The sequence below is a fragment of the Nannobrachium achirus genome (genome assembly GCF_963921795.1).
Source record: "Nannobrachium achirus genome assembly, chromosome: 23".
NCBI lineage: Eukaryota > Metazoa > Chordata > Actinopteri > Myctophiformes > Myctophidae > Nannobrachium > Nannobrachium achirus.
In genome coordinates, this window is record NC_137830.1 from 26,659,628 (window position 1) to 26,682,806 (window position 23,179).

At 41.9% G+C, this 23,179-nt stretch overlaps 1 protein-coding gene across 1 annotated transcript; it reads right to left on the reverse strand.

The window, feature by feature from the left end:
* Window positions 1-3,630: 3,630 nt before the first annotated feature.
* On the reverse strand, window positions 3,631-12,905 carry LOC308309176 (uncharacterized protein). The gene is made up of 10 exons (XM_080754660.1): window positions 12,761-12,905; window positions 10,933-11,135; window positions 10,728-10,817; window positions 10,383-10,475; window positions 9,753-9,863; window positions 8,238-8,355; window positions 5,502-7,221; window positions 4,898-5,057; window positions 4,674-4,779; window positions 3,631-3,999 (listed from the first exon to the last, which is right to left on the reverse strand). Exons 1-10 carry the CDS (start codon window positions 12,783-12,785, stop codon window positions 3,812-3,814), a joined length of 2,814 nt encoding a protein of 937 aa, XP_080610786.1. The 5' UTR covers window positions 12,786-12,905; the 3' UTR covers window positions 3,631-3,811.
* Window positions 12,906-23,179: the final 10,274 nt, after the last annotated feature.

The window sequence follows — 23,179 nt, forward strand, 5'->3', positions numbered from 1 at the left end:
AGCGATGACGCAACCAGATGGCGACGGAGTAGTGTCCGAAATGCGCTGATTTGTTCACTACTGTAGTACACTACATCTGGATCCCTCATTTAGGGTTAGGGAGTAGGGAACGTGTTCCACATTTTGGACACAGCCCTAGTCTGCGCCCTCCTGGTGGGGGCTCCGCACTGGCAGGTGAGTCAGTAGGATACAACAGCAGTGATACTGACAACACAGAAATGTGTGTGGGGAGAAATGAATTGGTATAAGCACTAAATTGGAGTGAAAAAAAAAACCTCTGGGACTGAAATAAAAAAGAAATAAAGTAATAAAAAGAAACATGACAACTCATACTGCAGCGCATGCAGTGCATACATGCATGCATGTCAAAGAGCTCTCACCCGTGCTCTGAGTCCCAGGAGGAGTTGAGCAGTCTGTTCAAAACTCAGGAGATCTGGGAGGGTCTGCGTCACCGTCGCAACAAACTCTTCCACCCCTGTTGTACTGTCTGACGTCTCTCTGCTGGATGACCTGCCAGATGTAGGCATAGGTCAGCTGGAGGGGGGAGGCCAGCACCCTCAGAGAGGCCAGAGGGAGACCTGTATGGACGATGGTTCAAGCATTTTAATTTTATATACAAATTAGTGTCGTGCAGGCAAATAAAGTGGCTGAATAAGTGACACATTCAGTGTGTGTGTGTGTGTGTGTGTGTGTGTGTGTGTGTGTGTGTGTGTGTGTGTGTGTGTGTGTGGACACACACCACACACCCCTTCTGAATTTTGATAGGAAAACGTAGGATGAGTACAATTCACTGGTACAAATGGGACATGTGCAAATATGGGCATTCCTAGATTAATATCAATGACATCAGGGATCTCCATATATGGGCATAAAAGTATTGTTTTAGCGTGGCTGCCCTAACAGGGCATCATCTGGGCATTCGGCCGGGTAGGGCGTAAATGTATGCTAATTAGTAAGGCTAGACGGGGCAAGTCATCATTGTGATGTCAGGTCAGTGCTGCAAATGAATTCTGTCTTGGCCATTCATTTGCAACATCGTGATGTCAGAAGAGCATAAGGTGTGACAAACAGATAGACGGACATAAGCTGCAAGTTTTCATACTAAATAGTAACACAAAATGAAATGAAATTACCAGTTTCAAATTCGAGTAGCAGCGGCCTGTCCGTTCTGGTGGGTGGGTGTCCTTTCGGGTGGGTGGGTAATGGTGGTGGGTGATAATGAGGAACCTGGGTGAGGAGTAAATACAATGTCAAGACAAGTGCACAGAAAGTGCAACTATTGAACTATAAGTAAAGCGTTGCTATTTTAATGTTATTTGCATCCATGTATTGTGTGCATACTGGATTTGTTTTAACATAGTTTGCTTAATAGTGCATACGTTCTGCTTCAAATACACTCGCAAATTCGCAATCCAGCTCAAACACGAGCATTTCCCATACAGTAACGTTGCAGTTCCACCAGTATAACGATTCGTCGATGTCTACACGTACAGCATCGTCACGCACGTTTCGCAAGTTTCTACACATAGGCTAACCTAAGTTAGCTTAACATTAGCATTCACTTGTTAGCAACGCGAAAGCCGACAAGGAACAGCATGCATGTTGGCTTATATATATGTTACGTTGTGTAATATATATAACAACCACCATCCATCAAACGTTGTGTTAACCTGTACGGTACCTTGATATCTTTGTGGTGAGTTGCGATGTGTCTTTTCAGGTTTAACATGTTTTTCCCTGGTATCTTGAGACCACATTTCTTCTTCCCTTCGGTTAAAACCTGGCATTGTGTTTTTTTCTCCGCCTCGTTGTAGTGAAAGTGCTTCCAAAGATCACGTCTGTTCTTTATTCCGGAAAGCATTTTTTTTGTGTTTTATAGTTTTAAAGTTTCGCTCTGATTCAGAGCCTCTGAATGAATCCTCCACAAGAGTCTGGCTATGTTCTGTGAGCAAATCTACTTCTAGGCTAGCACATATAAGACTTCCGGTGGTCGATCTCTTCAGAATAAGAGTAGACCTACACCTAAAGCCAACGAAATTCGTTTGACTGTGTACATTAGCAGAATATCTGAGCACAGTAAAAGACCCAAAACTTAGGAAAGCCTTGACTAGGTACAGACTCAGCGAACACAGCCTTGCAATAGAGAAAGGCCGTCACAGACAGACCCCACTCCCAAGGGAAGATAGGCTATGTACCCACTGCACACAAAATGTGGTAGAAACAGAGCTACACTTTCTAACCACCTGCCCACTATACCAAGACATCAGAGACGCATACTTCCCACAGATTACACACACCCGAAGTGATTTTGAAAACTCGACCAATGATGAAAAACTCCCATACCTACTGGGAGAAATACAACAATGCGCAAACACAGCAGCAAGATTTGTGAACTGTTGCGACAAAAGAAGGCTAGAAACACAACCATCCTAAGGACTACAAACCATGGACTGACATCTAGACCTACTGCACATACAGTATGAAACAGAGCTGATACAAAATACCTGTATTCTGAGGAAAATAATGCTGCTATTTGTGTGTGTGTGTGTGTGTGTGCTCTCGTTCTTTTTCGACAGGCTGACTGTACACTTTGGTGCATTGCTGCCCTCCACCGGTCGCGAATATATCGCCTTTACAAAATCCCAATGTATTCACTTTCCCCACTTTATCTATCATTGTCCGTACTGTTAATATTCCAAATACTGTCTGTTATGTGCCTGAGTGGGTGCAAAGCCCTCTCACAGCATGTCATCCAATTCTTCCCATTATTCCACCACATTTAAGAACCTCCTGGCTGCATCGCAGTTGTCTGGGTAGATTTAGCCAATGATTGTCTTTGAACTGTTGCCTTAAAGCACCCTTTATCATAGATTGTACCTTCAAATGCCATGGAGTATGCACAGAGGACAGTAAAGAAGAGAGAAACCTGGAGCATTTAATGAATATTAGTAAGAATTACAATTTTATATTGATTAAAAATCAGGCCTGAAACCATGTGGTGGACAAAGCACTTAACCACAGCCTACTCCATCCATCCATCTTCAACCGCTTATCCGGAATCGTGTCGCGGGGGTAACAGTTCCAACTGAGACCTCCAGATTTCCTTATCCCGAGCAACTTCCTCCACTACCTCAGGGAGTATACCGAGGCGTTCAGTTTGGAGATATAATCCCTCCATCTGGTCTTTGGTCTGCCACGGGGTCTCCTCCCAGTGGGACGCGCATCGAGGACCTTCCTAGGAAGGCGCTCGGGGGGCATCCGTACTAGATGCCCGAACCACCTAAGCTGTGGTCAAATATTAGTGAAGTGAACAGGGGTCCAAATGGACCCTTTTCAGTAACTCTGGAAGTGTACAAATGAAACAAAAAACAAAAAAATCAATTACTCTTTAACTTATACGTGTATTTAATCAATAACAGATGGGGCGAAGTATCATTAATATACAATACTTAATGTGTATTGAACACTTGGCATAAACTCAAAGCCCCTCAAGTTGATTTTCCATTTTTTTTTCTTCAGACATTAAGTGTAAGCATAATAAACAAAGATTTGTTGACATTGACAACATGAAGTGCTGTACTGTATGTACATGCAGCCTATTTCCTTTAGATATTTTAGTGTTCTGTTATATTTAAAAAATATATCTTTCGATGGAATGGAAGTTGCATTCGCACTCACATACTACGATTCTCAACCTGTGGGCCTGGGCCCAAAATAATTGGCAAAAAAAAGATTTTATTGATAATACGACATGATTCAGAATAGGTTGAGAGAACCCCTGCTATGATCCATGTATGCGTGTATGACAACGTTAATAAACATCGCCATCGTCCTCAAACTTTCCAGTTTTCAGGGTGTGTTTCTTGTATTTGCTCCTGCGTTGTCGTTTGCCGGAGCCCACTGGAGCCTGCTCCCTGGTGTGTATCAGCATGTGCTTCTTCAGGGACCCCGGGACGGAGAAGCTCTTCTCGCAGAGATCACACTTCCAGGGCCGCTCGCCTGTGTGGAGGAGTGCAGCGGTTTATCAAACTAATCTATAAGAGTCGATTAAATAGCCGATTGACAAGGCCACGACGTGTCTCATCATCACAGGGCAATTCTTGAGCCACACCGTTGTACAACATAGTATAAAATATTGATTTAATATTATATTTTAAAATGACATGTTCATTAGAAAAATATTCTCAAAAAATATACATATTTTGTTGTGCTTCTTGGTTAATTGAAAAGGTAATCGACAGAAGGGTGGGTGATATGGTGATAATTATCATTGAGACGATACAATGTCTCCACGATATGCCTTTTCAGAGGTATCGTATGTATTGTGATACAATTGATGGAGCCTTGTAAAAAAATCCTGTTTAATCGTTAATATAGAGATTCATTGCAGAATTCAATTTAAACCTGAATTTTGGTCTAAATCAAGTTCTCAAACTTTAAAAAGTCAAGGTCTCCACTTAACTCTGACAAATGTATACATTTGTATACTGTCAGAGTTACATACTTGTAAAGTTCAATTTAGACCTCCCAAAAGGAACCCAGAGTCTCTTTTTGTCAAGTAACTTGTAAAATAACCATAAAAACCAACATGAAAAAGAATTGTGATAAAATCGTGTAGCTTCGGAAAATATCGAATTATTTTCCATATCGCCCACCCCTACTTGCAGTCCTACCTGTGTGCGACTTCTTGTGGACGTTTAGGTGGGAGGACAGCTTGTAGGTTCTTCCACAGACGTCACAGCTGTATGGCCGCGCGTCTGTGTGCAGCCTCTTGTGCACCTGGTAGTGTTGTCAAAAAATATGAAAATATTTGTCTCAAGACATAGACACACATTTGAATCAATTTCAATACTACAAATTGACATACTGCACTTGAGTAAAAGTATTTAGCACTGACCTGAAGGTTGCCGATCTGGGTGAAAGCCTTCTTGCAGACGGAGCATTGGTAGGGTTTCTCCTGGGTGTGGGTCCTCATGTGGATCCTCATGGTGTATTTGGTGAAGTTCTTGCCACACATGGGGCATGGTGTCTTGACCATCGGCGGTACGCTGCATGGCCTGTATGGAGCAAGGCTATTATTGTTAACGAGTCCGACAACTAACAAAATAGAATAAACTAAAAACAACAAGGCTTTAAACACGCAAAACGATAACTAACGGAAACTGTTTTGTGTATTTAAAAAAACAAACTGAAACTAACTAAAGTCACAAGGGAAAATGGCCTTAGTTTTAGTCTTTGTTAAACATTTTCAAAAATAGCAGATGTACAAGGTCACACAACCCGTTGCAATGCGTTTTGAGCTCAGTGAAAGCTCAGTGGAATGAATCAAAGAGATATTGTAGCGAGACACGAAAACACCAGCAAACCACCGTTTCCTTTCGACAGGTGTGCTCTGCACCCCACACAGATTAGACAAAACACAGCTGACAGATCCCTGGATAACATTTAAAAAAAAGTTTGAGAAGTTGAGAACATTATTATAATCGATATCGTCATCTTACTTTGTCTTCAGAGTGTGTTTCCCGAGCTTGCTCCTGCGTTGCCGTTTACTGGAGCCTCCTGCAGCCTCCTCCCTGGTGTGTGTCAGCATGTGCCTCTTCAGGCGCCCCGGGATGGGGAACCCCTTCCCGCAAAGGTGACATGTCCAGGGCCGCTCGCATGTGTGGGACTTCTTATGGACGTTCAAGTGGGAGGACAGCTTGTAGGTTCTACCGCAGACTTCACAACTGTAGGGCCGTTCGTCTGAGTGCATCCGCAAGTGCGTCTGCAGGTTCCCGAACTGGCTGAAGGACTTTTTACAGGTGGGGCACTGGTAGGGTTTCTCCTGGGTGTGGATCCGCATGTGAATCCTCAGGGATTCCTTGCTACTGAATCTCTTCTGGCAGATGTCGCACGGCGTCTTGACTCGTGGAGTAACGTGGTAGCGCTGGTGCTTCTTCAAGTCTGACTCATAGACAAAGGTCTTGCCACACTTCGAGCACAGGTACTGCCTGTTACCAATGTGGTAGCCCATGTGCCTCCTTAGCATGGAGGGCAAAGTGAACCTCTTTCCGCAGCGCTCGCACATGTGAGGACGCTCCCTCGTGTGCCAGCGCTCATGGTTTTCCAGTTTGAACCCTGTCGGGAAAGCCTTTCCGCAATACTTGCAATGAAAGCTTGTCGTGCTGGTGTGGCACTCCATGTGCTGCCTGAAGTAAGGATACTGTGTGAAGCCCTTGTTGCAGATCTCACAGTAGAAAGGTTTCTGAGTGACGTGGTACTTTACGTGCCGCCTGAGGGTCGACATCATCATGAAACCCCGGGCACAGTGGCCGCAGTTGTACGGTCGTATACTAGTGTGGATCATCTGATGGTTTTTCAGCATACCCTGCGTCCGAAATGTCCTGCTGCACGTTGAGCACGGGTACGGCCTCTCGCCCGTATGGATGCGCTGGTGGTCCTCCAGCAGAGACTGGTTGCGAAATTTCTTGCTGCAAACTTCACAGGTGACCTTGCAGTCTGTTTGGGTCTTAGAGGGCAAGACCTTAGTCTTTTTTACCTTTGAGTTTTCTCCCCGATTCTCACTGGACTCTGCCTTCACATCTTCTAACTTGTATGGGATAAAGGGCGGCAGGGCTGGGAGTGACAGGGAGTTGGTAGCGACTTGCGAGACCCATTGATGTAACGTGACTCGTTGAGTCAGTGGCTTCTGCGGGCTGCTGGTTTCTGTGCTTCCTGCATTCGGTGAGGCAGAAACATTCCTTATCGGATTGGGAATGATCTTCAAAGGGATCAACGTTATAGGAGACTCCTCTGGCTCTCGTGGCTCTGGCGACATTCCGAGTAGGGGTGTTGTCTGCAGCTCTTCGGTCTCTACTCTCTCCTGGATAGGCGTGTACTCTTTAGTTCCAAAGACCTCTTGAGTGTTCTCTTGGCTTGTGCTGGCTACCGGTGACTCTGCTGCAGTGTTTGTCTCAACAGTATCTTCCTGATTTGTCTCAGCCGCAGGGTCTGTAGATGTAGCATCCATGCAACCTGTTCCTCTGTCCGTGGGAGTATCAGGGCTTTCCGTCACCTGGGGGTCGTCTGAGTCTCTGGACATCTCTCCCAGGTCTCCGACGTCGCTGAATGCTGCAGGGCTTGCTACACTCAGGGCAACCTCTTGTGACGTTGGTGGTTCGACTGCGGCAGGACAGAAGGAGAGTGCAGAGAGGACGCAGTCGCCCCCAGTGGATGAGATGGCTGCAGCAGAAAGGGACCAGAGGGACACAATGAGCTATATTTTCATCCATGCCTTACCCCTAATCTCTAAACTTCTTTGCTGATCTACATCAACATGATGTGAGCTTGTAGATCAGCTATTTGGAATATTTAAAAATGTTTTTAAAAATAGTAAAAAAAAAAAGGGGGGGGGGGGGGGGAATGGCAAGAGTTCAGGGATAAGGGGTAAGGCGTGGACAAAAATAGGGCCCAATGGGTTAAGATCAACTTGCGAATGGGCGATGTAGTCTGTTCCATTGGAAATTAGCTCCCAAAGGCTCTTAAAATGCATTTAATCTAAATGCTGTAAGGCTACACCTGGATAGCATGGCTGATCATCCTTCGGCCAAAAACATCTATTGGCTACACAGTAAATGAAACATCTAATGTAATAACCTTTCTGTCCTTTAAACAGAGCTGGTGTGGAACTGATCCCCAGTGAGCTGTACAGAACACATACAGACAAATGCATACATATGTGCAGGGCTATATTCTTATTGTTCTGTACACCGAGGTGGACATTGAACTTTTAAATACAATTGTTATATGTCATGAAAGAACACAAATTAACATAAAATCAAGGAATCTGTCTGTCAAGAGCCGTTAATCCGATTGACTTCAAACTTGGCTGGTGTATAGCCAAGGGAGTGCAATGTAGTGTGTGTGTGTGTGTGTGTGTGTGTGTGTGTGTGTGTGTGTGTGTGTGTGTGTGTGTGTGTGTGTGTGTGTGTGTGTGTGTGTGTGTGTGTGTGTGTGTGTGTGTGTGTGTGTGTGTGTGTGTGTGTGTGTGTGTGTGCGTGCGTGCGTGCGTGCGTGCGTGCGTGCGTGTCATTCAGATGACCAGTTCTCAAGAACACTGACGCAGCAACCGGCCCATTCAGAATGAACAGATTACTTGCTGGCACTGCACTAGAACAGGCACTGCACTAGTAATGTAAAGAACAATAATGATAATTATAATACATAATAAAAAATACATATGCTGAAATGTAAACTACCACTTTGGTTCATTTTGGGTTTCTTGTGCTGGAGGAGGGTCTTAAGGTCAGTGGGTTCAGGGATGTACTGTCCACATGCCTCCAAGTCTGACGGTGCAGTAGATATCATGACACCAAGCTGAGAAGAGATAAGAGACAACAGAGAGAAAAGAACTATGAGTATTCCTCATAGATTGGGATTAACTGAAATTAACAATGAAATTGAAGCCAAGCACATTCTGGTCGAGCAAAGATATGGTTTAAATTAAAAGCCATTAATGTCTCATGGCACATACAAAATAACTAAACTCACTTTTAGTCGCACCCTAAACATTAGCCAAAACTAGCAGATCAACAAGCTTGTAGATCGGCTATTATTGGTGAAGAGATTTTGTGTTGACAGGGGAAAAGTACAGAGCCAACTCAGATCCAGCTTACCAAGTTTAAGTGGTTAAACAAAGGACTGCAACACTCTGTTTCCATCTGGTGCCATCCTGTGCAGTATGATGTGCTTCACCCCTAGTTATAGGTGTGCCATTTTCAGTAACGAGGGCACAGTTCTATATACACTGATTGCGACCGTAAGGTCGCAGTTTAGTATGAAAACCTCCACCGGCCGTCCGTCCGTCCGTCCGTCCGTCCGTCCGTCACACACGTCACACCTTTGCCCTGCTCAATGTATACGTGTAACGCCTGATACTGAGGTGATGTGTCACTGTGACATCACAGATACTGAGGTGATGTGTCACTGTGACATCACAGGTGAGATTGCAGTGATGTCAGATACTCAGAGCAGGGATCTCCATATTTAGGCATAAACAGGTGACATCACAGTGATGTCAGATACTCAGAGCAGGTATCTCCATATATGGGCATAAAATGGATTCTGTTAGGGATCTCCATACTGTATATGGGCATAAAAGGGATTAGTGATGTCAGATACTCAGAGCAGGGATCTCCATATATGGGCATAAAAGGGATTAGTGATGTCAGATACTCAGAGCAGGGATCTCCATATATGGGCATAAAAGGGATTCAGATGGAGATTCAACTTCAATGAGTAACAATGGCAAACTGTCAACTGCCCGTATTCTTGATAATTGGTAAAACAAACTTTTGGCCTATTTGTGGCTTATCATCACATCCAACCATCTTAAGATACTCAGCTAGTGGGGAATGCTCTCTTCCCTGGTGAGAATTGCCCCTTTATATAGGGCTTGTTTGTGTATTGTATGACATCACGCCACATCATCAGCTGTGGACTCTGTGATATCATCGTATCTCCATATATGGCCATCTCCGTATATGGAGATATAAGTCGTCCATGCCCAGGTATGGGCTGGTGAGGTCAGACTTTGTGTGATGGGTAGGTTATCTCCATATATGGAGATTCAACATTCCAGGTGTAACTATGGCTGCCCGTATGACGTGAGAGGTGGAGGCTGTGATATTTGTGGAGATAAGCGACCAACGGTCGCTTATCTCCCGATTAGGGAGTCTTACTGGTATACACAGTTTGTGTACCACTGTACCTACCTGGGACAGGTTAGGTACAGGCAGCAGTTGTTCCAGTTTACAAACCAGTCCTGCAATCAGGGTTTGGAGAGCTGTGTCAAAACTGGAACCGTACTTCGCAGGGAAGACATCCTGAAACGAAAAAAAAAAACAAAAAAAGAAGAAAAATCACAGATAAAGGCAAAATGGCAGTGTTATAGTGTAGGTTTTGGAGGAATAAATGCAAAACTTTATTTTATTGCATACACATGCAAATCTACCCTTTACAAGCCCTGCTTGTTATTGTAATTCTATTTAAGCTGTGACATGAAGAATCAGGGCATTAAGTCATACGTTGTGATGCATTGTGAGCTTGGAGATCCATGATCCAGGTCAGCTGTTCTTATCAATGACGGATAATGATAGACAAAACCTCCTAATTCCTCTAGAGCTGGATTTGGGTGAAGTGGTGATGACACATGCAAGTATATGACAATATATGAGGCAGCATTGCTTTGTTTTAAAGATACAGTATATGGTTTACTACATTTCCAGAAAGATATATATATATTGTTTTTTCATTTCCTGAAAAATTAACATTTTTGAGTTAGCTGGTTTTGGCCCGACATTAGATGATTAGGCAGCTTCCTTCAGCATAACTAACATTTTTACCTTGAAGAATTGATTCCTCTGTGCTGGGTTTTTGAGTAACATTTGGACCATCTCTGTGAAGTTAGTCTGACATTGCTGCACCTCTGTATCATTCTGCAAATAAACACAGCACACATGTCAACATCAGAAGTCTGCATTATTAGCATGGACAGTGAAAGACAGAAAATCTTGCAGTGATGGTGCAGTGATTATCAAACGTTTAGTAGCACTTTATAATAACTTTTAATTTCAAGGATCCCCAATAACTCTCAGAGTTAAGGACCATTCACACTGAGCAATACAACGATAACTATACAAATATATAATATTCCAAAATCAAGTAAATTCCCATATTTATAATGTTACCTTGGTGACACCGACATCAAGTTTCTCGATCAGAGCCTGAATGGTCTCAGAGTCGGGGCTATCCTCTGTTTGGAGCAACTCCAAAATGATCTGCAACACAGAGGATCAAAAACATGGAAATTGGACAAATGAATGACCACTACAAATGACAGACATGAACATGCACATACAATATACAGTAGTATGCATGACAGAGCTCGCTCACCCGTGCTCTCAGTCCCAGGAGGAGCTGGGCACTCTGCTTGGATCTCAGGAGATCTTGACGGATGTCTATCACAGCGCTAACAAACTCCTCCACCTTGTTGTACTGTCTGACGTCTCTCTGCTGGATGACCTGCCAGATGTAGGCATAGGTCAGCTGGAGGGGGGAGGCCAGCAACCTCAGAGAGGCCAGAGGAAGAGGGTCACCTGTATGGATGATATGGAGATGCTGGGTATGCTGGTGCTGTATAGTGCAGTGGTTCTCAACGTTTTCCCTAGTGGTGGAGATGTTCAGTGGCCAACAGAATAAGAGTGCCCTACTCCCCCCAGTGCCCTTGAGCAAGGCATTGACTCCCCGACTGTTAACGGGAACCTTCCGGTAACAAGCACGCTCCTCTGACCTCTATAGGCCACCCCTAACCTTCACCCCTGTGAGCTTGTACATCTGCTATTTTCCAAAGGTTTTTTATACATTTGAAAACTTGTCAAATGGGACATTCTGCAAATGGGACATTCTGCATAATGAGCACTGATACAGTGATTGATTGATATATATATATATATATATATATATATATATATATATATATATATTAATCTTGAGAAAATCTGAAGACATTTTAACGACATCATTCTTGCATGGGGTTCCTGGCACAAAATATTTTCAGATGGCTGTCGGTGCAGACGGACAGACAAACAGACTGGCTGCGCAGTGTCAACAGTGGTAGACACAAGACATTAAGAACTGCAACTTCAAAGAATTAATTAAATGTTTTGTTTGTTTGTTTTGTCCAGGACGCATTGAGCCTGGACAAAACCTTGCATTTATTTTAAAGGTGGTGGTGATGAGAGTGTTGTCTGTCTTATCTGCAGCATGCACACACAGTACAGTTACTTTGCATCAGGCTCTACCGCCCTCAGGTGCCCTTAAACAAGGCAATAGAAACTGCTCTAGATGGCGCTGCACTTCAACACAGACTTTCATTTGAGACAATGGCGTGCCGCGTGTGTGTGTGTGTGTGTGTGTGTGTGTGTGTGTGTGTGTGTGTGTGTGTGTGTGTGTGTGTGTGTGTGTGTGTGTTCTTCAGAGAGAAGTAGATATATGCTTGAGTAATAATGCCAATGAAAGAATGCCATTGCGGTGGCACCAGCAGCATCAATGCTGTAATTCAAACACTGTAATAACACTTTTGGTATTTTACCAGCTAGGTGTGTAGCCTTGGGCATTTCTTCTAAAATAAATAAATAATAATACATAAATAAAAACAACAAACATAGGCCTATATCATTTTGGGGAAAAATAAGAAAAAAGAAAAACATATAATATGTTGAAAATAACTATCTACAATATTTAATATTACAATTAGTTATATATTTTTTTTGGAGATCTACAAGCTCATGTTGGTATTGTCACAATTTTTATGTGTCGTACTAAATGGTCAAGCAGTTAGAATAACTAGCCTACTAAAAGCATAAAGGCTGATATTAATGCTAGCCTCGGAAATGCAGGCTTTTATTTTAATAAAACGCAAACACAGTCACACGTTGGATCCCACAGCTCAGAGGATCAGGCGGTGAAATTAACTTGTTTTCTATTTTATCTTGATTAGCCTACTAAGTTGAGGGTCTACAAGGATAGCCTACATATCGGCTATTATTCCACTAGATTTAACGTTGGAATGAGTTGATAACTTATTAAAAATAAAATAAAAACATATAAAACCACTGTCAACAATAGCCAACCACGGTCCGACCATCCCTCTGGACTATGGGATGCAAAACGCCGTGAGTAACAACGCTTTTCAAGCTAACTTGCTAATTTAGCAACTTACCTCCAGCCTTAAGTCGTTTATTCATTTCACACCAACGATATATAACTCAAGAGATAAGAGCAGTAATAGCCCGCTTTGCAACGATGTGTAGACTATGTTTCAACCTTATTAAACGCTTTTAAACCGTTTAGCAACAGTGTTTGAGATCGTCAAACCACCCAGATTAATTAAACTACTTCTGGGGTAGAGTGTTTCCAAAATAAAAGTTCTTCCTGTTGTGTTCATCACGTGTTGTTCCACAAAATAATAGCCTAACTAAATCTGGTAAATTCATCACATCCCCACCTCCATTTCAGCTTTTGAATGGGCCCTTATGTTGATTTTAGAAAATCATGTAAATCCTGGAGAGACATCCCTAATAGTAGGGGGAAATAAGGGTTGAACCATTACGCGTTGGATACAAGCACCAAATGTGGTACACATGTCCCTTGGGTCATCCTAAAACATCCTAGAAGGGGTGCCCAAAAAAATCTTAAACAGGAAGTGAGTTATGGACAAAATTCAAAATGGCCGTCTAAATTGTTGACCATTGACTCAAAAGACACCAAAATAATCTCCAAAAAGCATGACATTTGGTACACATGTCCCTTGGGTCATCCTAAAACATCCTAGAAGGGGTGCCCAAAAAAATATTAAACAGGAAGTGAGTTATGGACAAAATTCAAAATGGCCGTCTAAACTGTTGACCGTTGACTCAAAAGACACCAAAAGAATCTCCAAAAAGTAAAAGATTTGGCACACATGTCCCTTGGGTCATCCTAAGACATCCTAGAAGGGGTGCCCAAAGAAATCTTAAACAGGAAGTGAATTAATGACAAAATTAAAATGGCCGCCCGCCTACAGTGTTGGTTATTGCCTCAAAAACCTATAGAATCTCATAGAGGCATACACTTTGGCATATGTGTCCCTTGGGTCATCCTAAGACAACCTAGAAGGGGTGCCCAAAAAAATCTGAAACAGGAATTGAGTTACAGACAAAATTTAAAATGGCCACCTACAGTATTGACGATTTATTCAAAAGACAACTTAAGAATCTCATAAAAGCAAAAAACTGGGCACAAATGTCCCTTGTGTCATCCTAACACTACTAGTAGGGTTTTCCAAAATAATCTGAAACAGGGAGTGAGTTATTGACTAATGGCCACCTACAGTGTTGACAGATGAAGCAAAGACACCTTAATGAATGTCATAAAGGCATGAAATGTGGTACAAATGTCCCTTGAGTCTTGAGTGATCTTAACGCATCCTACAAGGGGTGCCCAATTAAGTTTTAAACAGAAAGTGAGTTTTTGTCTGACCATGACCATGCACCTAAAGCAGTTGACACAAAAGAAAACATAAATGGAAATTATTTGGCATGTACTGTACATTAAGTGTTCCTTATTATATCCCAGAAGGGGTTATTTATTTGTTTGGGAAGGGACCATATGAAGAAATTTGGCTGTTTAAACAGTTGACAACTGCACAGTCTGCATAAACCTGGTGTATTTTCAAGTCTACTTTCTGTGTACGTCATCTCCCCCCTTCTCCGCTCCCTCCACTGGCTCCATGTTGCTGCCCGCACAGAGTAAACACTGATGCTGTCCTTCTAAGCAGCCAAAAGTATGGCACCTTCAATCCTCCATGCCTTCAAAACATGATCGAACCCTACATCTTTGGCAGCCTCTAGCTAGCAAGAGCGTCCATAGGTGTCCATGAATCAGCAACTCATCCATATTTTTCAGGAGATGGTAGAGATTGCAGGTTTCTGGACCAAATGCCAGATTGGTAAACTGCTCGATTTGAATGTTGTAGCAGTGCAACCTGTAGGAATGGTTTCCATTGAGAGACAATTTTGAGCTAACAGGTCCCTCCTTATCATTGACATTTCAATGTCAGTTGTCTTGTCATACAGAACACATGTGTATATTTCAAGCACTGTAAAACTGTTTGATTTCTGGGTGAACGCTTCAAAAGGATTAACCATACAAATAAATAACCCCTTCTAGGATAATAAGCAGTACTCAATATGTACCAACCTATATAGGCTTCTATGAAGTCCCTTTTTGGGCAACCCTTGTAGGATGTGTCGAGATCACCCAAGGGACATTTGTACCACATTGCATGCTTTTATGAGATTCTTTAGGTGTCTTTGCTTCATCTGTCAACACTGTATGCGGCCATTTTTTGATTTAGTCAATAACTCACTTCCCGTTTCAGATTATTTTGGGCACCCCTTCTAGGATGTCTTAGGATAACCCAAGGGACATGTATGCCAAATTGTATACTTTTATGAGATTCTTTAGTTGTCTTTTGAGTAAATCGCCAATACTGTAGGCGGCCATTTTCAATTTTGTCAGTAACTCACTTCCTGTTTCAGATTTCTTTGGGCACCCCTTCTAGGATGTCTTAGGATGACCCAAGGGACATGTGTGCCAAATCTTATACTTTTTGGAGATTCTTTTGGTGTCTTTTGAGTCAACGGTCATCAGTTTAGACAGCCATTTAGAATTTTGTCCATAACTCACTTCCTGTTTAAGATTTTTGTGGGCACCCCTTCTAGGATGTTGTAGGATGACCAAAGGGACATGTGTACCAAATTTCATGCTTTTTGGAGATTATTTTGGTGTCTTTTGGGTCAACGGTCAACAGTTTAGGCGGCCATTTTTGCCAGACCCATGAAATGGGTAGGCCTACATAAGCAAATGTCGGTCTGTCCGGGTTTTCTATATAAAGGGTATATATGATGATGACATGATGATGACATGCCTACAAAAGGCATGATGTCATAAATGATGATGACAGACAGGGGGTCTGGCACAACCAGGTTGACCTGGTCTTGTTAATTTTGTCCATAACTCACTTCCTGTTTAAGATTTTTTTGGGCACCCCTTCTAGGATGTTTTAGGATGACCCAATGGACATGTGTACCAAATTTGGTGCTTGTATCCAACGCGTAATGGTTTGGCCATTTTTTGCCCTTATTTCCCCCTACTATAACCTAAAAGCAGAGTTATATAGATATAGCCTACCTTTAATATTATCCCCTAATTAGGGGGGAAATCAGAGGTGTCATTTCAGCACAAAATATGGCAATTATAAGTAGCCTAACCACTTTAATAAAGGTAGAGTAAGTGGTATTTCTTGGTTAAAACAACGTTTATTTATTTTCTTTTTTTATTATTATTATAAAAGGTTAAAGCAATATATTCTGATAGTTTAGACATTGCTGTGTTGTAGAGTGTAACAGGTCTCTCTTTAATAAACAGAAAATACATTTTAAGGTGGGAGACCAAATTTCAGTAAATTTTGTCTCAAGGTATATAAAAAGAAAGTATGAACATCTATGGGGGGGGGGGGGGGGGGAATTATTTTTTGGGGGGGGGGTCCCCAGATGATTAACTTAATGTGCAACATTGTTTTCTCTCTCAACAGTAAACAAACAAAAATAAAGTTTAAGTGTATAGGGTATCTGCACATTTCTAAAGTGGTAATTTAAGGACATTTTAATACCTCTAAAATGACAAATTAAACATTGCCGACATGCTCACAACGCAACGATTCTATTTTCACAATAGAATCGTGTCAAAATGTAATGCCTCAACTCTTAGTGCTCGTCAGGGTGGGGGGTCCCCTGTTAAAATATGATTATTTTGGGGATCCCGGCCTGAAAAGGTTGAGAACCACTGATCTACGGCACTATCACGCAATTCCATACGGCAGATTCATTGCAACATGGGAGTCAAACTGCAGCCGGAAAGTTCGGTGAAATGCTTTGGAGTCAATGGAAGCCAGCGGATTTCTGCTGTGTTGCTTTTCGATGTGTGCACTGAGTAATTTTATGCAGAGTACATTTTGGCTTATTTGTCTGTGAAGTTGCTTGTAAATATTGGTAGTTGTGATTTTTTCTTTTTTTAATATATATATTATTTGACATCAGGGAACTTCATATGGGCATAAAAGGGATTCTGTTAGTGTGACATCACAGTGAAGCCAGAGGTTGATGTCAGAGTGGCAAGCCCATTCTGTTAGAGTGGTTCCCCTGACATCACAGTGACATCAGAGCATGATGTCAGAGCGTAAAAATGTGTACACTTCTACACAAGCTGTGACGTTTCTCATAGTAAACTGCGACCTTTGGTCGCAATAAAATATCTGAATTTGAGGTTAAATGTGAACACTAGGAGTTGACACCAAATCACTCCCCATGCCTAAAAGTTCATAAATGTTATGGTTTATCAAAAAACACACACACACACACACACACACACACACACACACACACACACACACACACACACACACACACACACATAATGAAATCATGTTCAAGATTCAAAATAAAGTAGTCCTATATATTTTTTTTTGTTTAAATCGTGTAACTTAAAGAACACTTCCCATTCAAAAGCTGACACCAGTCTTCAAACGCTATTGTGAATGACTGCTTTCACTTTCCGCCATAAAACTGCAATTAATTTTATTGTCAAAGAGGATGTGGATAAACGCACCAGAGTCCAGACCCTCTGTGGACCCATCATCATTCCTGCGGAATGACAAGAGACCACAGACTGAGTTCTGAAACGATGACTTGACACATTTTTTTGACTCAATGTATGGAGTGTTTTTACTTACTCTCTGAGTAATTATGAAACAAAAAGGCTACTCTGTGAGTAACCGTCTGGATATTTCACTATAATGCAGTGGTTCTCAAACATTTAAATTTGAAGGACCCACCCCATAACTATGAGAGAGTATACAATTGGAACCAGCCATAACTATGAGAGAGTATACAATTGGAACCAAATGGACCCTTGCGGGTCTATTTGTTTCCATTTGTACAACCTCAGTTTTAATTTTGTAGTAATTTCTTATTATTCGCAGGTCTTATGTCATAACACCACCATCTTACAGTATGAGCAGTCCTTATTACAGTAAATAACACCGAACTCAAACACGACAAAACACTATTTAGTTAATTAAAGGCACAATGCGGTATCTGCTATTTTGCCCCCTTGACTCAACCGTTTTAAAAGTCTTAAGTAATAAGACCCGACGTTAATTAAGACATGCTTAATAGAGCCCTGAGTTAAAGACTTCTAAGGGTCCATTTGGACCCCCACCAAGGAATCCTGAGTGTCCCCGCAGACCCCACTTTGAGAATCACTGCACTAATGCTTTCCTTCTTGGTATAAATGGGAGGCCCCCAGTTTGATGTCCGTCTTCCTGGCACTGTGTGGACAACTTAAGTGTACTTGAGCAAGACAATGAACCCTTAACTGCTGCAAGCATGTTGGAGGCTTGCATGACATTCCTGGGTGGTAAAGCAAAAGATTGACTAATGAAGCTTAATTTGAAGGAAAAAAACATGTTATATGAATGTTTACCATTGTATATTTAATAAATATATTCCTAATAATGTGTTTTATGTATGGGATCCCCTGGAATTTTCATACACTCATTGCATACATGTAGCAATATTTATTATTATTAATGGCATTTGTTCTAACATGCAGAAATAATAAGGGTAATAATAATAATATTAATAATACATTTAATATTTTTTAACAATTCCAATGTTTAATTTTTGTTTCTGAATTACAGTGCTGTCAAACTGCATCAGAATATATAAAAAGAACAAAAGAATTTCACAAACACATTTGGAGTTCCTTGGCATTCCTGGCTCAAAAGTCTCTCTCAGCATGTCAAATGTCACACTGGTGTGTAGCATTCCTTTCAACTTGAGTCCTTTAAGTATTAGGATTTAACAAATAAGGTGACACCCCGCCACCCCAATATCTCCTGTACAAATACAGAAATTCACAAAATAACAGAAGTACATCATGTCATATTATCGAGTTACATTGCAACATAATGAAAAAGTGTTCCGTTACAAAAGACAGCAGAGCATGTTTTCAGTTAAAGGCTATTTTAATCCTTTGTTGACAAAAAGCAACATTTTGACGCAGGAGTGAGACAGATTTCTACAGAAGCTGATTAATGAAACTTGAGTAATTTCTTTCCTTACAAAAGAAATTGTAATCATTCTTTTCATTCATTTTGGAGCCAAGCCCATGAAATACATTAAAACGAAATGCTCCCCATTTTTCACAGACGAGGCAAAATACCCTGCGGTCTGGAAAGATTGTGATGCTGTTGATTCATCGGGGCTCCGCCGACATCAGTCCTGCTGCTAACTGTCATTTCCTCCAGCCTACGGCCACTTCTTTTGTGACAAGAACAAGCCCTTCTTATGCCCAGGACTGAGATCATCATCTCTCCCTTATTCTCTCTCTCTCTCTCTCTCTCTCTCTCTCTCTCTCTCTCTCTCTCTCTCTCTCTCTCTCTCTCTCTCTCTCTCTCTCTCTCTCTCTCTCTCTCTCACTCACTCACTCTACTCACACTCCCTCGCTTTCTATTACCATTTTGGTCATTAACTGCTCTCTCTCTCTCTCTCTCTCTCTCTCTCTCTCTCTCTCTCTCTCTCTCTCTCTCTCTCTCTCTCTCTCTCTCTCTCTCTCATTCTGACACATACAGTACAAGAACACTCACGCTCTCGAGGAGTCATGTTCTCATGACTGGCCATCACTGAGGGACTGAGTGAGATATACAAAACACACTCATTTGTGGCAGAGAAGCGGCTATAGATCTCGGCCTGGCAACAACATTGGAATACAATGGCTGGATTGAAGGAGACTTCCAGTGATGGCTATCTGCCATCTTGTCTGATCTTTGATTGAGAAAGTGGGGGGGCAGGCACTTTGCGGAGGTTCTCAGCGTGTTGTTTGTGACTGGTAGATTGACAGATCACAGATCATAATAATTTCAACATCCACTCAGAACAGAAGCCAAGTGACAAAAAAGTGTCCTCGAATGCAATCCCTGTCAGTAGTCCTTAGTTGCACTTCTAACTCTTACAATTTGTTGTTATGGATTTTAGAGCACTTCAGCCGTCATGTTATATAAAGTGTTAGGAATTTTCTTCTTGGTTTTGGCATCTGAAGCAAAGAGGTAAATGTATGCACTGTGGTGGACACTTCCACAAAGGATCGACCTCCTGGTTGTTGCCGTAGTAGATCAGACCTGCTAAACTGACGTGGTGCCACATATTCCCAGTTAACGATGAAATGAAGAGTCTAATGAAATCGTTCATTGGTTCCAGTTCAACAGAATCATCCAGTGATTCCATGTAGTGCGATTCTATAGCGATCCTAATGATACAGTATCTCTGATTCCACTTCTGTTTTTAGTTTCCCCATTGACCACCAGCAAAAAAGCTGTTGAACTGAGCTGGCAGCATCTGATATAGTAGGCCCATCTCGTCTACAAGACACCTTAGCAGGTAACCATCTATCTTCTTCTTTTATTTTTATATATTTTTTTAAGCTGTGTTCCCAAAACAAAAACCTTCAGAACCTCTCACTATTTCCAAAGCACAAGAAAAAAACAAGTAGCTGGCGACCACCAGCCATCGGGGCAGGCGCTTCAGGTCCTATCTAGTTGACTAGAGGATTCTCTTGCGGCCGTCCGTGTAGCTGTTATGGCCGCCAGAGACGTCCGAAGCGATGAACGATGGCCATTCGATCCGGCCTGCTGATGCCAGCAAAGAAGGAAGAACCTGGAGGTGGAGTATTGTCAGTGCTGAGCACAGTTCCCTTTCATTCTCCTCTTGTCGTGGGTTTGAATCCTCTCGTGCTCAGTGGCTCCGCTGCTACGTCGTCCCGTTGGCAGGTTTTCGGCAGCACTGCTGCAGCTGAACGTGTGCAGAGGGACAGATGTGCAGTCTGCAGGGCTCACGTTGACGGAGACGGTCGGCACCGTGTCACGAGGCGTCGCCCGGCCGCTCTCGATGTCAAACACCGGGGCTCTCCTTCTTCTTGTTATCACCTGAGTTAAAACAAAAGATATTCAGAGGAGAAAAGTTAACCACTTAAACCCTCAAGTCAGAGTGAAACGGACTTGAGAGACAACCAGACTCTTTTTTACGCGGCTAAACCGAATCCCTTCGCCAAAAGTATCCGAACCATTTTGAGCTTGTAGATCGGCTGTTCCCCATAAAGTGATTAACCCCATGAACACTTGTGTCCCTTTACTTTGGGAGAACATTATCTACAAGCTCACGTTGAGCTTGTAGATTGGCTTATTTTCGTCAAAGAGATTTGGGTTTGACTAGGGTAGACTAAGTGCTATCGACAACTAAGAATATAGAGATTAAGTGCTTTGTTGCATGATTGCTATGTTACGCAACAAAATAAAAATTATGCTTCAGTTGGCTAGAATGTGTCTCTTGCTCTCTGTAACCCCCCACCACACACACACGCACATGCACACGCACACGCACACGCACACGCACACACACACACACACACACACACACACACACACACACACACACACACACACACACACACACAATAACACAATAACACAATGTCAATGTCACAATACAACTACTATTTAACCTTTCTATTTGACCATGTCATTGTCATCCACAATATTGAGGAAGCATGAAGTACATTTTCACACTGCGTAATGCTGCAGTCTGTTTCTATAATGGGACAATAAAATTCTTGAACCTTGAAGGTTCTTTCCTTTTTTATTTTAGTGTTTTTATGGTTGGCTAAGAACAACGTGCGTGCGCGCATGCATGGGTGTGTGCGTGTAATTGTGAGACTAATATGCACTTCAAAATTGTATATTGAAATATAAAAAACATTTCTTGTGAAATGAATGGATCTTGGCAACCCTGAATTGCGCTCATAAAGTTGGAGGTTGAAAGTGAAACTACGGTATATGACATTATTAGGCTTAAAAACTATTTGCTTTCCTCTAAGTAAAGGCATATAGCAGACATCAACGATTCACCAACACTTTCTGAATTTTACCCCTTAAAATATCGACTTAAAATAGGATGTAATTATTAGATACATCTAAGATGGCCACTTACGGGCAACGGTCAAAGAGTAACATACAGTACTGTATACTGTAGGCCTATAGCCCACATTGGTTTCAATGCTGTTGTCTCTATGTGCTCTTTAAATACATTGGACTAGATTGGAAACTTTCTCTGATATCTAGAACAAGTATGAGTGGAGTCCTCCATAGTCCCTCAAGCCAGTCTGTCTCTTCAGCAATCTTCAAAGGCTCCACACGGGTAGACGGGTAGGCGGAAGCATTTGGGAATTTTGGGAGCCAACACGTTTGTCTTTAGAGGCTAACTCCTCCACAAAACCTCCAGTGATTGATTGGGATGCCTATCAGCAAATACACCATTTTGCTGTTTGCCGTCTTGGTTAATTTATGAGGGCAAACAAGGGTATCCATCCAAGCTGCTGTTAATCATCTAATAAGGCCTAAATTGCAATCTGGATGTGTTGTTAAAAAGACATGAAGCCTTTTTGATCTTCGCTCTGCAGATCTTGTCACCCAAGGGTGATGAACTACTTAATGTGATGTTTTCTGTCATTTTTATGACTTGCCATGAATTTTAGACTCCACCTTGAATGAACTATTATAAGCTATGCTTTTTTGTGCTGTCTTACTTTATGTACTTGTTCTTTCTTAGAGTTGTGTAACACTCTCTATCTCTCTCTCTCTCTTTCTCTCTCTCTCTCTCTGCCACACTCCCACACATACACTTACGCACACGCACGCACGGAAGCACGCACACACACACGCACACACACATTCTCTTGGCATATCAGCATTTTCTTTATTATGACTATATTCTCTTTGACCACTGAAACCCTTCATTTTGGGAAGAGAATAGCCAATTAGACATTAAAGTGCCCACTCTGTATCAGTTTTTTATCAGGACTGAATTAAATACATGCATTTCCTTTTGGGGAATAGCTTGTGTGATATCATTTACATTTTCTTGCCCCAAGGGGTCTATTCTTGCTTAATTTTGGTCCCCTACTTTTTTTCCCCCTAGACCTAATATGTTCGCCGAAAATAGCATATCTCCAAGCTTGCAACACATTGCAGTGCGTTGTGTTGTCACCTTGGAGATCGGCTATCTTGAGCGTGCTACACCAGCACACAATTCCAGTCAGGCATTACAGTGGTGGAAAAAGTACTCCCATTCATTACTTAAGTACTGATTATGCAGAATGTCCCATTTCACAAGTTTTCAAATCTTTTGAAAATAGAAGATATACAAACTCACAATGCACTGCATCGCGACACATAAGTGAGCTTATAGATCGTCAAATGGCCGAAATGAATACAGAGCTGAAGTTGTTAATGTATGTTTTGTAATAATAATCAAAATCTATAAAGCAACCAGTAACTACAAGTTGTCAAATTATTGTAGTAAAACCTGCCTCTAAGATGTAGTGGAGAAGAAATAAAACTACTGAAAATTGGAAATACTCCTATAAAGTACATTACTTTAGTAAATGTACGTTGTTATTTTACACCACTGTGTTACACTCCAGCACT